Source organism: Bacillus rossius, chromosome 15 (genome assembly GCF_032445375.1).
Source record: "Bacillus rossius redtenbacheri isolate Brsri chromosome 15, Brsri_v3, whole genome shotgun sequence".
NCBI lineage: Eukaryota > Metazoa > Arthropoda > Insecta > Phasmatodea > Bacillidae > Bacillus > Bacillus rossius.
Genome location: NC_086342.1, coordinates 36,909,627 through 36,922,830, shown reverse-complemented (window position 1 = coordinate 36,922,830; position 13,204 = coordinate 36,909,627). Strand labels below are relative to the sequence as shown.

General features: G+C 33.5%; 1 protein-coding gene across 12 annotated transcripts in view; it reads right to left on the bottom strand.

Moving 5' to 3' along the window:
• Positions 1–13,204, bottom strand: part of LOC134539300 (protein kinase C and casein kinase substrate in neurons protein 1) — a 244,370-nt gene that overhangs the window by 52,844 nt on the left and 178,322 nt on the right. For 6 of the 12 annotated variants that reach the window (XM_063381211.1, XM_063381209.1, XM_063381208.1 and 3 more), the window contains 2 exons: positions 10,956–11,144; positions 7,473–7,484 (listed from right to left, as the gene is read on the bottom strand). In XM_063381211.1, coding sequence (XP_063237281.1) covers positions 7,473–7,484; positions 10,956–11,144 — 201 coding nt within the window. The remainder of the gene's footprint in view (positions 1–7,472; positions 7,485–10,955; positions 11,145–13,204) is intronic. The other 6 variants (XM_063381218.1, XM_063381214.1, XM_063381215.1 and 3 more) reach the window with 1 other exon arrangement.

The following is a 13,204-nucleotide window of genomic DNA, read 5'->3' as shown; positions in this document are numbered from 1 at the left end:
ATTGCGATCTTAGTTCGCCTGCGACTCACGTGAGAGCGCGGCGAGCATTTTGCAGCCTCCTTCGCCCCTTTGGGCATCTCAGGACACCTTCGGGCAGTCACCACCCCCCCCCCCCCTCCCTTTCTTTGGCTGGGGGCAGTTGCTTCCTTTAATTAGGCGCCCCGACGCCATTTTTTGAAGATTCGGCGGGCAGCATCTTGTCTGTGCGGACCACGCGTCGCGATCCGCGAGAGTTAATCTCCGTTGTTCATCCCAGACTCGACACTACGTCATGTAATCGCCAACATCAAGGCATATAGGCCACAATTTTCTTACAATAGTTTTTTTTTTTGTTAATCTAAATTATTTCATTTTCTCTGATCATGATTACAGAGAACTTCCGTGCCGCGAGTAGCATTCCCTGCTCCTGGAGGCAGTCTACATGAACTTCACCCCGCTGTTTTGGGTAAGTGGTCGTCATCCCTACCCCCCCCCCCCCTTTTTTTTTTTGCCTTTCACTGGGCATAGTCTTGCCCAGGCTTAGCCGCCTGTTAACCAGTCTAAGTAATTTGGGACTTTGGTTGCAGGCGGGGTCCAAAATCAGCCTCGAGTTTTAGCTCCAAGTTGAGGTCCAAGTTGAGGTCCAAGTTGAAGTCCAAAATGAGCTCCAAAATTAACTCCAAGTTCAGCTTCCAAGATTATCTCCAAAATTAGCTGCAAGCTCCAAAATTAGCTGCAAGTTTAACTCCAAGTTTAATTCCGAGTTTATCTCTAAGTTTCTACTCAAATTGATTTCTTCTGGACTTTAATCTGCCGAAACCTCCGGTGCCAGGACACAGGATATAATTAAATTTCAATGTAATTGTTTCTTTCTTTTGAGCCTGCGAGCTAACTTAAAACCAGTATTAAGTTCAAGATGTATTATGGTGTTACTTTTATATGTATTAGGTTGCCCCGGGGCTCCCTCCATTTTGTAATCAAGATGTTTTAATACCAATGTAATTAAAAGATAAAAACAAAAGTAAATTAGTTTAGTAAAAGGGCACTTATATAAATCAAACCACCAGTCTTGTTATTTCATTATTATTCATCCCCGATCCACATAGCCTACTAGAGTTGCTAGGAGGTTATAAATAAAATTCTTTTATACGACGTCTGGGCACCTCTGTGATTATTGTTGTTATTTTTTTGCTTTCTGGGCTCATGCTTCCAAGGCCTTAATTTAATTATTCACTTTTGAGTGTTTACCTGCAGCCCAGCATTCGTTATAGACCAACCAATTCTGCAAGGTGTGGAAAATACAAATGTTAGAAAGAAAAAAAATCCATATCTCCCTTTGTAGGCACACTGTTGTATCTGTTTGAATTGTTTGTAAATCTTATAATTTTTATCCAAACCTTTGTTCTGAAACCATTTTTGATAATAAAAACCATTATTACAAGGGGTTGGAAATACCTTGGTTTGGAGTAAGAAAATAAAACTTCTCTACCATGTACACTATGAAATCAATTCTTAATATTGTTTAACTTTCTAAATATTGTCTAAAACTATTGTTATAATGAATTTTTATGTAGCCAACCATTACTGCAAGGGGTGTAAATAAAAGTTGAAAATATTAAAAAAAAGTAGTGATGGGATTTTCGATACTTCGATACCTTGATACCTTCGATACTTGACGGTATCGCAAAGTATCGAGTATCGAAACTGTAAGTTCGATACATTTTTTTCGATACCGGAATGCTTGTTCATTTGTATTGAATTAAGTTTTGAGTCGCCATCGTACAAAATACAACTACAGTAGTACCTCGATGATACATTCCCGTTTCATACATTTTCCCGTGTCATACGCTGATTAATTTTGGTCCCGCCGAAAGTAATATATTTACAATGGTTTATTTTCCCGGAACATAGACTTATAAAATAATTAATTTCCCGTTTCATACGGTTTTACGAAGCGGAAAAGTCCTAAAATTCACAATTTTTTTTGTTATATTCCTTCTGATAAACTACGTTTTAATGCTTTTATTTTGTAAAAGTTCATTGTTTACCTTTGCAAACGTAGAAAAATAACTTTATCGCACCATAGATATGGATAGTATCAGGAAGACTGTGCACTTCGATAGTAGCATCTATGGCCAGCACCAAGCGAGACTAGTGGCGCAAACTAGCAATGATTATGAAAATGGTGCACGCGCTTTACCAAGGCACGGAACTCATATTTTGTGCATTCATTGATCTTTGAACTGAATATACCCGTTTGTTATTGTTTTCGGTAAATATGTATTGTACGGATTAGCGCCAAAAAAAATCGTACAAATATGAAATAACTTTCATTATATGCTCTTTTACGTCCTCTTTTCAAAACCGCCTGCGGAGATTAAAAATTCCAATAACTTTTGGAGATATCGCCGTTCTTATTTTGCAATACAAGCCCTATGTAATCATTCAACAGACGCCATTTTATTTTTTGCCGTGTGTGCGTGAATGCCTAAACAACAGAAATTTTCCATTATGTAAGGTTAGTTACATGATAAATACTTCAAAATAAACGGAAATTCAAAATAATATCAATTAATTGTACTTGTATAGTTTTAAGTATTTATAATGTAACTGACCTGACCTAACAAAACGGGACAAAGGTAGATTAAGGTCAGGTCAGCTACAGTATAAATACTTTGAAACTGAACGGACATTAAAAATAATAAAAATTAATTTTAATGGTTGTTTAGTTTTAAAGTATTAATAATGTAGCTGACCTGACCTAACAAACCGGGAAAAAGGATGAACAGTAGGAACTCACGTAATTTTCTTTTTACGTGATGTAGTCGTTCAACTACGTCGCGAAAAAAAAAAAAAAAAATCATACTTGTAAACAAGCAACAATGGTGAATGCGGGAAGCCTACGATTCACTCATCCTTCTGGACATACCCGAATACTCACGTTGGCAAGCCTTCATTCAACAGACGAGAGGCAAACGCCCGATCGTGCATCTTCGGTTTTTTTTTTGTTTATTGTAAATAAATATGCAACTCATGAAAACTAATGGTCAATTAGGTTATGTTAGCTACATTATAAATACTTCAAAACATTGTGGATGGTTGATTTGGTTAGGATAGCTACATATTAAAAAGTTATTTGCTAAGCAACCATAAAATGATTTTACAGTTTTTTTTATGTAGGTATACTTACCTAATATAACCAACCATCCACAGTGTTTTAAAGTATTTTTAATTACTTCTTGCTAATTTTAAGAAAAGAAGGCTTGCCAACGTGAGTATTCGGGTATGTCCAGAGGGATGTGTGAATCGTAGGCTTCCCGCTAAACTCCGCATCAGTGCACAGCATGAAAATTAAAAAATTCCATATCTCCTAAAGTATTTGGAATTTCTGATCTCCGCCGGGTTTAATGAAAAGAGGAAGTTAAAGAGCACAGAATAAAGGGGTATTTTCGGATTTTTAAAATTTTTTTTTAAAAAAATAGCCAAAAAATGAATATTAAAAAATTCGATATCTCCAAAAGTAATTGGAATTTTTTATCTCCGCAGGCGGTTCTGAAAAGAGGACGTAAGATAGCATATAATGAAAGTTATTTCATTGTGTATGATTTTTTTTGGCGCTAATCCGTACAATACATATTTACCTTGTTTTCTTACGATCGGATTGTTTTGTATTTTACGTTTCTCACGTTAAAATTTTATTTAAAATTGTTCTGTTGCATTAAGTTGTTTGTAAAATGAAACAAACAAGAAAAAATTTCTGATTTTCTTTTTATTTACATTTGTTCGCGGTAAAAAAAAAGTGTACTGGAAAAAAAAGGGCTAACTCTCTTGAAGATAGTTTGTATTTCACTTCTATTTTTTGTACTCAAGTATTTAAAGTTATTTGCAGTTTGTATTTTTGTAATAAAGAGGGAATTTATATAGTTTAAAACTAATTTATGTTATTTGTAATATTTGTTACTTAATGGGAAAATATTTTTCCCTGGAGTATCGAAAGTATCGAAGTATCAAAAGTATCGAACTGAAAAAAACAATACAGAATCGAGTATTGAAAGTGTGGTACGTCCCACCTCTAAAAAAAAAAAGTCCTATTTTTTATATAGGTATACTATCAAATCCATTACTATTTAATGTATAAATCATAAAACTTTATCTAGGACTTTCAATGAAACTATTTTTGATTAAACAAATTATTACAGTAAAAACAGTTATTAAAATTTTAAAAAAATCCTTAGTATCAAATTTGTTCAAATTTATTTTAATTCATCTCAATATTATCTTAAACCTTGGTCAAATGCAAATTTTTTATTTGTGCGAGGCATGAAAAATAGCATTTAAAGGTAAGAAAAATTGAATTATTACCTGAGTTGGTAATATGTAGTATGAAATTTGTTCTACGCTACTCAATGCTGGATGCACTGAGTTAAAAACATTCATTATATTTTCGCTGCATGAAAAATGAGAAAATGTTAATACATCATTTTCTAATATAGGAGAACCAAAGATGTTACATACATAAATTTCTTGAAATGTTCCAGAAGTTTATAGAAGTTTCTTAAATATTTCCAGAATAAATGGGTACTTTGAAATCTACCTTCACTTGTAGGCTGTGCCAAAAGGTTTTTTTTTTTAACCAACTAAATTTATTCATGCAAAACATATACAAAACAAAAAGAAAACAATATTTTCATGAGAAAATCATAGGCTTCCAATGTTTTAAAGCTCGCCACAAATGTGAAGCTTATCTAATTGAAAGTCAATTCTAATATTTAAAAAGAGCTTTGATTGATTCTCTTAGTCGAAGCTAAGAAATATCCTGTGGCCTGGGTTGAAATTTGTCCCAAAGCCGGAGGGAGACAAGCTATGTGACAATCAATCAACAGAGCAATACTCTGAACGGTTTAATACAGGGAGAGAAAACATCCTTAATAAACAAACCCAGCCCCTACTTGTTCAATTGTTTCATTTAATTGGGTATATATCCAAACAGCAAACAGTAGTATGACCAAGTTTCTTAAACAACAGTACACAATGTGTCCCACTTCACCTCTGTTATCTAAAAAATTAATGTATATTTCACAAAAAAAAATAATAATGACTAACAAGTCCTGTGGTGCCTTTGTAAATATATGCTAGAAAATTCCGGGTAAATGAATAATATAAAACCAAAGATGTAAATTCAAAAGACCTTCAAAAGAATGAAACTAAAGTTTTAAGTGTTGATCATGAGATGTTTTAACTATCCGAAGTTAAGTAAGGTATAATTTTATAAAAAAAATGTTCTCACTTATCTTCTAAACATTGTGATCATAATAATTTAAAATAATACTATCACAGTTTCCGCCTGAGGTATTCTATTCTTTATTCCTTAAAGACTTTGCAGCAGGTAACTAACTAAAACCTCAAAAGCAAAGATTAGGTTGTAGAGTCTCAAACACAAAACCGACAAAAGAAATTTCAAAAGCCTTTTTTGGGGTTCATAGTAGCAATAATATGGAATCTGAAAAGGTTGATTCCTTTTCAGTATTATGGTTTCGTGCATATACAAATACTAACCATTATTGCAAGGGGTTGAAAAAACTTGGGGTTGAAATGAAAAAATAAATAAAACTTCCCTACCAGGTACACTATTGAATCCATTCTTATTTTTGTTTAACTGTTTAAATATTGACTAAAACTATTCGTAAAAGAATTTTTATTTACCCAACTATTACTGCAAGGGGTGGAAATAACAAAGTTTGAAAGTAAAAAATAATCATTTATTTTGTATTAAAAAGACCCATTAAAATTTATTGTATAAATCCTAAACTTTATCTAAAACTTCGGCTGAAACAGTTTTTGATGTAACAAATTATTACCATAAAAACATGGGTTAAAATTTAAAAAAATTCAAAACTTTCTTAGTATCAATTTTGCTTGAATTAATTTTAAACCATCTTAATATTATTTTAAACCTTGTAAAGAAAATTTTTTTATGGCTTTGTTAATTAGTGCAAGAGATGAAAAGTAGTGTTTGAAATACAGAAATACAAAATAATTAAATAATAACCTTACTTGGCATATAATATAAAATTAGTTCTAAGCTATTCAATGCTGCATTGTAAACTATTGAATGCTGGATACATGGATTTAAAAATATTTGTAATATTTTGCAGCATGGAAAAAGGGCAAATATTTATAAATTATAATTTTTTTTAAATATTTGAGAATATAAATTTTTTATGTACATTAAGTTCTTAAAATGTTTCAAAAGTTGATACAAATTTTACAAATATCCAGAATAAATAGGTACTTTTAAATTTACCTATGCCTATAGGCTGTGCCAAAAGGGATTTTTTTTAATTCTAAAGGTTATTATTTAGCTAAAACTGTATTTCATATTAACATTTACCACTTGCAAGATCATTTTCCTATGATTTCCAGGTTTTTCCTGATACTTTCAAAATTGCATGACTCTTCCTGGTTTTTCAAGTTTCCCATACTTGTAACAACCCTGCGATCGCACAATCCAAATCCAGCCCCTGAGATAGTTGCACCAATAAAACTTAAATTATTACATGTGTAGACAATGCTTGAGAATCAGCAGGGGAATATCAAGAGAGCTATCAGATTGGGTGCTACTATATGGCAACAACTAAAAATCAGGTTTGACTACCAAAAAATTATTTTTATGCCACATAAAACATTATGTTTAGCAATCTCTCCTCTTTTTTTTAGATCTGAAATGATAACTATATTCAAACAAAACTCATAACATTTACGGAAACACTTCCAGGTTTATATTTTTGGGAAAATGAATCTCTTGTTTTAAAAGGGTTGTTACTAGTCTGAATCAAAAATTATATTCTAGGGTTGTTACTAGTCTGAATCAAAAATTATACTCTTAAGTAACTGTTTAAATTTAAAAAAAAACAACTACATACCAGTGTTAATGCATAATGTTTAACCACATAATACCCCGACCTTCTCTAGTGGAAAAAAAAAGAGAGAGAGAGAGAAAAGTAAACATGTATAAAAACAGTACAGAGAAAAATTTCTGATGAAAAGTAATTTAAAACCAAACATGCCTGGATAGAAGATTACAATTACAATTAAGTAGTAGTTCACTTCTAATAACAATTATATAATATAAATTATACTAACAGCAACAAATACACATTAACATCTCTAAATTTCCTTTCAGAAACAAATTTATAACAACAAACTACAATTTAAGTTAACAACTGTCAGTGGATTACACGACTTAACAACATGCTGTTAGTAACAAACAGACGGTCATGCTTAGTTTTTTTTATTATTAACACACAATTACTGCTATTCAACCAAGTACATAGGTAGCTCCATATATTTCCTCCACCCATTCCTGCACTCAATCACAAATCAACATTTCTCTAGTATACTTCTATGACATACTTTATGAGAAGCTGTTAGTAAGAAACACACGTTCAAAATGTTAAAACACACATTACTTTATATAAATGAGCTGAACTTACCAAGGCTGCTTTCTGTAACAAAAAGACACCTAGTTTCAAAAATCAATAAACCTTAGCCTGTTACAAAGAGAGTAAAACTAAAACGTAATTTTTACACACCGATTTAAAAAAAAAATATTGTCTGCGGCTACTAAGCAATTATCAAAGTCAAGTTATGACCTTACACCAAGGAAGAAAATATGGATGAATTTTTTAAAAAAGTATAATACAACATTGGATACTGCCTTCAAAAGTGGAGAACTGATCACTACATTAATTAAAGTGTGTAAAAAAATTATAAAATAAAGCCCCAAATATTTTCTAAGCAGGACACTGTCAACCGTATGTATACATTACTGACTTGGAACCTGCAATGTAACAAAAAAATACTTCCATAAAGCCTGCCTCAGTATTGGTAATGTGTCAAGTTAGGGTTTAAGAACAAGCAATCTTTTTCATCAGAATGCTTCCATACAAAACCCACAAATTTTCTTGGCAAAGAAAAGGACTTTGCTGTAGCGTTATACACCCCTGCCCTCCATAGATTTTCAGAGTATTTTTTATGCTATTATATTTACCAGTAGGATAGTACATCAACTGATTATAAGGTTTAAGGCCAAAGTGACCGAGTTTTTATAATTTCATCTTATCATTCTTAGTATTCTTATAAGTAATTGTGATATTTAACTAATTAATTTTTTTTTCCTTTTCAGAAAAGCAGTTTAACTGTGTTTTTATTGGTTCTTACTTCGTTTGCAGGTTATTGTTTTTTCAGTATTTTATTCATTTTAAATATGTTTTTTATGCCGGTATTTTACACTTGTATTTATTTGAAAGCTATAATCATGTTCCTGGGATATTGTGAATTGTGTTGGTGAAAGAAAGAACGAGAGACAGTTGCATGCCTCAGCAACACCTACATTTTTAACTTCTTTTTGTTTGTGCCGAGACTTTCTGGTGCATTCTGTATGTAATTCTTATGATGGGGAAAAGTGGCAGATGTTCTCTCTCACGGGAGACTGGAAAAGTGTCACATTATTGCTTCCGCCAAATATAAAAGACTTTGCAAATTTTCATATTTAATTTTTTGTAGGAAACACCTCATTGCAAGGGTTAGGAAAATTTTATACTGCTGTGTTTTTGTACTGTGCTGTTCTGTGATTGGTTGTTGAGGTCACGTGACCGCTTGTTCCCTGCGTGGCGACGGATGGTCAAGTAGCCTCGTTGTACGGTGCCAAAAGGACATGAGGGGACGGCAGCTCATAAACAACATATACGAGATTGTAAGGGCGGAGAATTTCATCTCCGGGAGCCGGGGTCATGCCACATTAAGTTTTAACCTGTTTTTTGTAGTTATTCGGACTTTAAACTAGAATTTGTAGGCCCCAGACATGTAGCACAGGCCCGGTGGCCCAATGGTCCACAGAGACATAGCTTCCCGCATTTCATCATACCTAGACAACAAAAGTAGCTAGGGACATTACTGAGTGAAGGACTATGAATAGCGATCAGCAGAAGTTAGTGAATGTTTTTTGTGTGGAGCTATCTTGCAAAAGACCTGTAAGTTGTTTTGTCATGAAAAGAATGATAGTTCAAAGTAATCAATTCAGAATCACCAGTAACTGTTTCATGTCAGTTAACAGTCATAGACAGAACTTTACACCAGACTACATACCTGTAACTTCCGATGAATTTTTTTCTTTCCAGTGTTTATGTATGTGCAATGCAGGCTATAGATAGCCGATGCGGTCTGGATTGTCACACTACTTATGAAAGATTTCCAAATAATTTGATTGTTCACATTCTTGTGCAGCAATGTACTCCTTTATGCAATGCACAATGTAGTTTTAATTTCAAAATGTTAATGTGGAATGTAGCTGGATCGAATGTGGAATAATTGAACTTTTAAAATCTTAATCGAATGTGGAATAAATGAACTCTTAAAACCTTATCAAAACACTCGCTTGGTATCCACGTAGGCAATGCTGTTAAAAAATGATAAAGCTACTGCTAAAACATTTTGCTCTAGTCTTGATGTTCAATATTTGTTGTAGTTGTCCATTTCGTGTTTTTGAATACACATTGTAGTGGATAAGGGTCACCTTTTCTGTTAATCATTAACTTATATTTAGTTTTGATTTAGTAAGCAGGCTTTTGCCTGCGGGCTGCCTATTGAAAATTATGATTTAGTACAGACAAAATATGCCCTAGTAAATATCAACAATTTTTTTTCTCATTATTCCTAACATTTATCAGATATGTATGGCTAATGCATGTTGGCCAATTGCGTTCATGCCTACCTGTTGTGGTGCTTCCCTTCAGGTGGTGCCTGCCTGCTGTTGGTGCTGACTGGAAGGTGGTGCTCACTTTGGCAACACCAATATCCTAAGTCCTTCTCAGTTTTATAAAGTTTTATAAAGTACTAGCTGCAGTACCTGGCGTTGCCCGGGCTGGACACAGGGTGATGTATTGTCCGCGAGTTAAAGCAAAATGGATAGCGCTATATGACAGCGTGGTGGACATAGAGAAATGACACTCAATTACTGTTTGTATGTCTATGACCTATGATTTTCTGTTTACCCATGGCGATCTGTTTAACCGTTTAGAAGTTGATACACTGCAGCGCCATCTAGCTGCGAGTTACAAAAAAATGGATAGCATAAAAACCTTCACCATGAAAGAAAAAAAAACACTCTGATGTGCCAATTTTCACGGCGATCGGTCAAATGGTGTTGGAGTTTATCGACGTCATACATACCAACATCCAATTTTATATATTTAGATATAAGTATGTATGTGTGTATATATGTTAATATATGTTTTAGTCCATACAACACAAATCTTGTAAATGTTACACACGGTAAAATTTATTGCAGACGTGTGTATTCGAAAAGTCCATAAATTTGTTATCTTACAAATTGAATGTAAAAAATTCTGAAAAATGTTATCTTTCAAAGCTCTGTATGTATAATTTTCTTGTAAATGTATATTTCAGTTAATCAATGAATCCTTTTAGATTGTAGCATGTTTTGGATATGCAAACTGTAAATATGTAAATTATGTGTTCCATAACATTATGGTATCAACTAAAAACAAGGCTCAACGGAATGTAAATAAAATATATAAAAACAAACATACTTGCAGTGAATACATTGTGTTTTGTACGTATGTGTCGTGTACACCATAAAAGTTTGTCGACTGTTGGTTGGGCATGGAACAAATAAAATAAATAAATAAATAAATAATGAGAATAGACAACATGGAAGCCATTATCCAAAACAAGTTTTAAACAGAACATTATTCAGAAGGGATTATAATGACCCTTCAGATGACAAACAAAATTACCGGGAAAATTTTTTAAGTAAGAGAAAAACTTCACCCATACATTCTGCCATCAAGACTCCTTTGCCTGAATTTCTATCACTTGTGTCTAAACTATTGCATTAAAAGCTGGACAGCTCACAGTTCTACCACATCACATCAGACAAGCGTGGGGAAGCATACCTGGTCGGGCGATAGCGAACTGTCCGCAGACGCGTTGCGTTCCTGGTTGGAAGCGGATCTCTCAGTCTTGCACGCGGTGTGGTAGTCAACTTTTGCTTTGTTCACCTTGGATAGAAGCTTCGACCAGGGCTTTTGAGCTTTCTTGAATGAATCTTCCATTTCCTTGCGTTCTTTTATCTGGATCATTGACTGAGGGAAACACAAAGTAGCGAATTTGTTAACACAAACTATAAACTCTTTTTTAGGAAATACACGTCAATGAATTTTTTCCTGAACTCCAGAACTAAGTGAAACAAGTATTTAAAATTAAATATTCCGAAGAAACACCATCCAATTTATTCATACAATATCTGGGCTAAATGTGAACAAATTTTCACCTGACAAAGCTGTTATTTCTTTGAACTGTAGTGTAGGGAAATTGGACAGGCAAGGTTACCCACCCTGCAGAAGGACTGATCAGTAAACAGAGAACTATGATGGTGCAAAAATGTGTATCTATTTTATTAAGTCATTCATTAATAACTCATCTATACATGAATGTTTTTCAAAAGAAACATAATAGTTTTAAAAATAAATGGAAATGGTAGAAAATAATTTTGTAATTTTTTTTATAAGTTGTTATATATTTTAATATTAGGAAGGGTTTAAAAGTTAAAAATACATTCTAAGCAATGGATATTGTTAAAAAAAACTGTTTTTATTTCATAACAAAATCATTAAAATGATACATCAGATACCAAACTATAGCCCAGTGGATTAAATCTTCAATTTAAAAATTTAAGTAAGCTGAATCTGTACCAATTAAACCTACCTTACCTAACGACCATCCACACATGACACAAACAAACACCCAATAGATGGGATCCGAACCCACAACAACTGGAGGGTGGCAAGTAGGCATACACACACACCACACCACACCACTGAGATCAGCCATATGCAGGGGTTTTCAGCTGAGGAGCTCGAAAAAACTAAGTGTGGTAAAAATTTAACCACTATGTCTGCAAACAGCTCTACATCCACGGCCGTAATGTTTATGTGCTAGAAATACGCAAGATTACAAAGAGCACCATCAGACGGATCCAAAGGGAAGGGGGAACGGGTCTTGGTGGCACTATCCTGATTTGAAACTTTTAACTGGATGAAATGGTGGCTTCTGGACAAAACTGGGAAGGACATTAGTTTTAGAACAAATCCCCAACAGAGCTTCTGGATCTTGTGCCACTGCAGGCCCGAGCTCTTCCCAGCTTTGCAGTGTGTTCTTATGACGTGACACTTTTAATTAATGCTTTACATCAGCCGATTATGAAAGTTCAAGGTCATGCTGACCTAGTCTGGTATTTTTTTTTGACATGAATATTCTTGTAAGTAATTTTAATATTTAATTACTACATAAATGTCGGTGTGGGACTGTATTTTTGTTGGGAGAAGAATAGATTCCAAAATTCATCTTTTATTTCATAAGACCATTAAGGTAGATGTACCAGTAGTCGTCATGCTAAGAAGAGTTTTATAAAAAAAAAATTGTGTACATAACCTTGTAGGTGTATTACTGCCCCTACATGTTTGTTTTTAACCTCAAACTTTACTCTACAATGCTATCCAACACTCTTCGATAAACACAAATTATTTTTGTAGATTTATAATTTTGAAAAAAGTGTGATTTCGAGCCAGTAGTCGTCATGCAAATTTTCGTGTTTGCCAGTGTTCGTCACATGTTTGTGCCAGTAGTCGTCATGTGCGATTTCGGCTGCATTAGTTTTAATTCATGGATCCAGAATGATAGTATTGTACTATTTGGGCTTCAAATTTTATTTGGTACTATATTTTAAACATCAAAATGGCATTTCATAAAGATCGTTCAGTATTATAATGAATAATCCTCATTAAATTTTGAATTTACTTACAGCACTCACGGAACAAAGAGGGACAGCACATAGAGCTGTAGCAAACCGAATGTATTCGTTACTGAGTAACGGGTGTGCCGTCTAGTAACGAGTAACGAAACGTTACACACGGCTGCATTTTGTTACTCGCATTTCTCGTATATTTTACGCATGCGCGCGCATATTCAATGAATTTACGATACAAAGAACGATGTTTGTTTATTAATAAAGTATAATTTGGAAATTCCTCGTCTAAGTTTTTTTACTGTTTATTAAAGGTATTATGTGTGTAGACAAAGTTTGAGATTGGAACAGAAACAACGTAACAAAGTATTTTTTTACAAATTAGAAATATGTATGTTT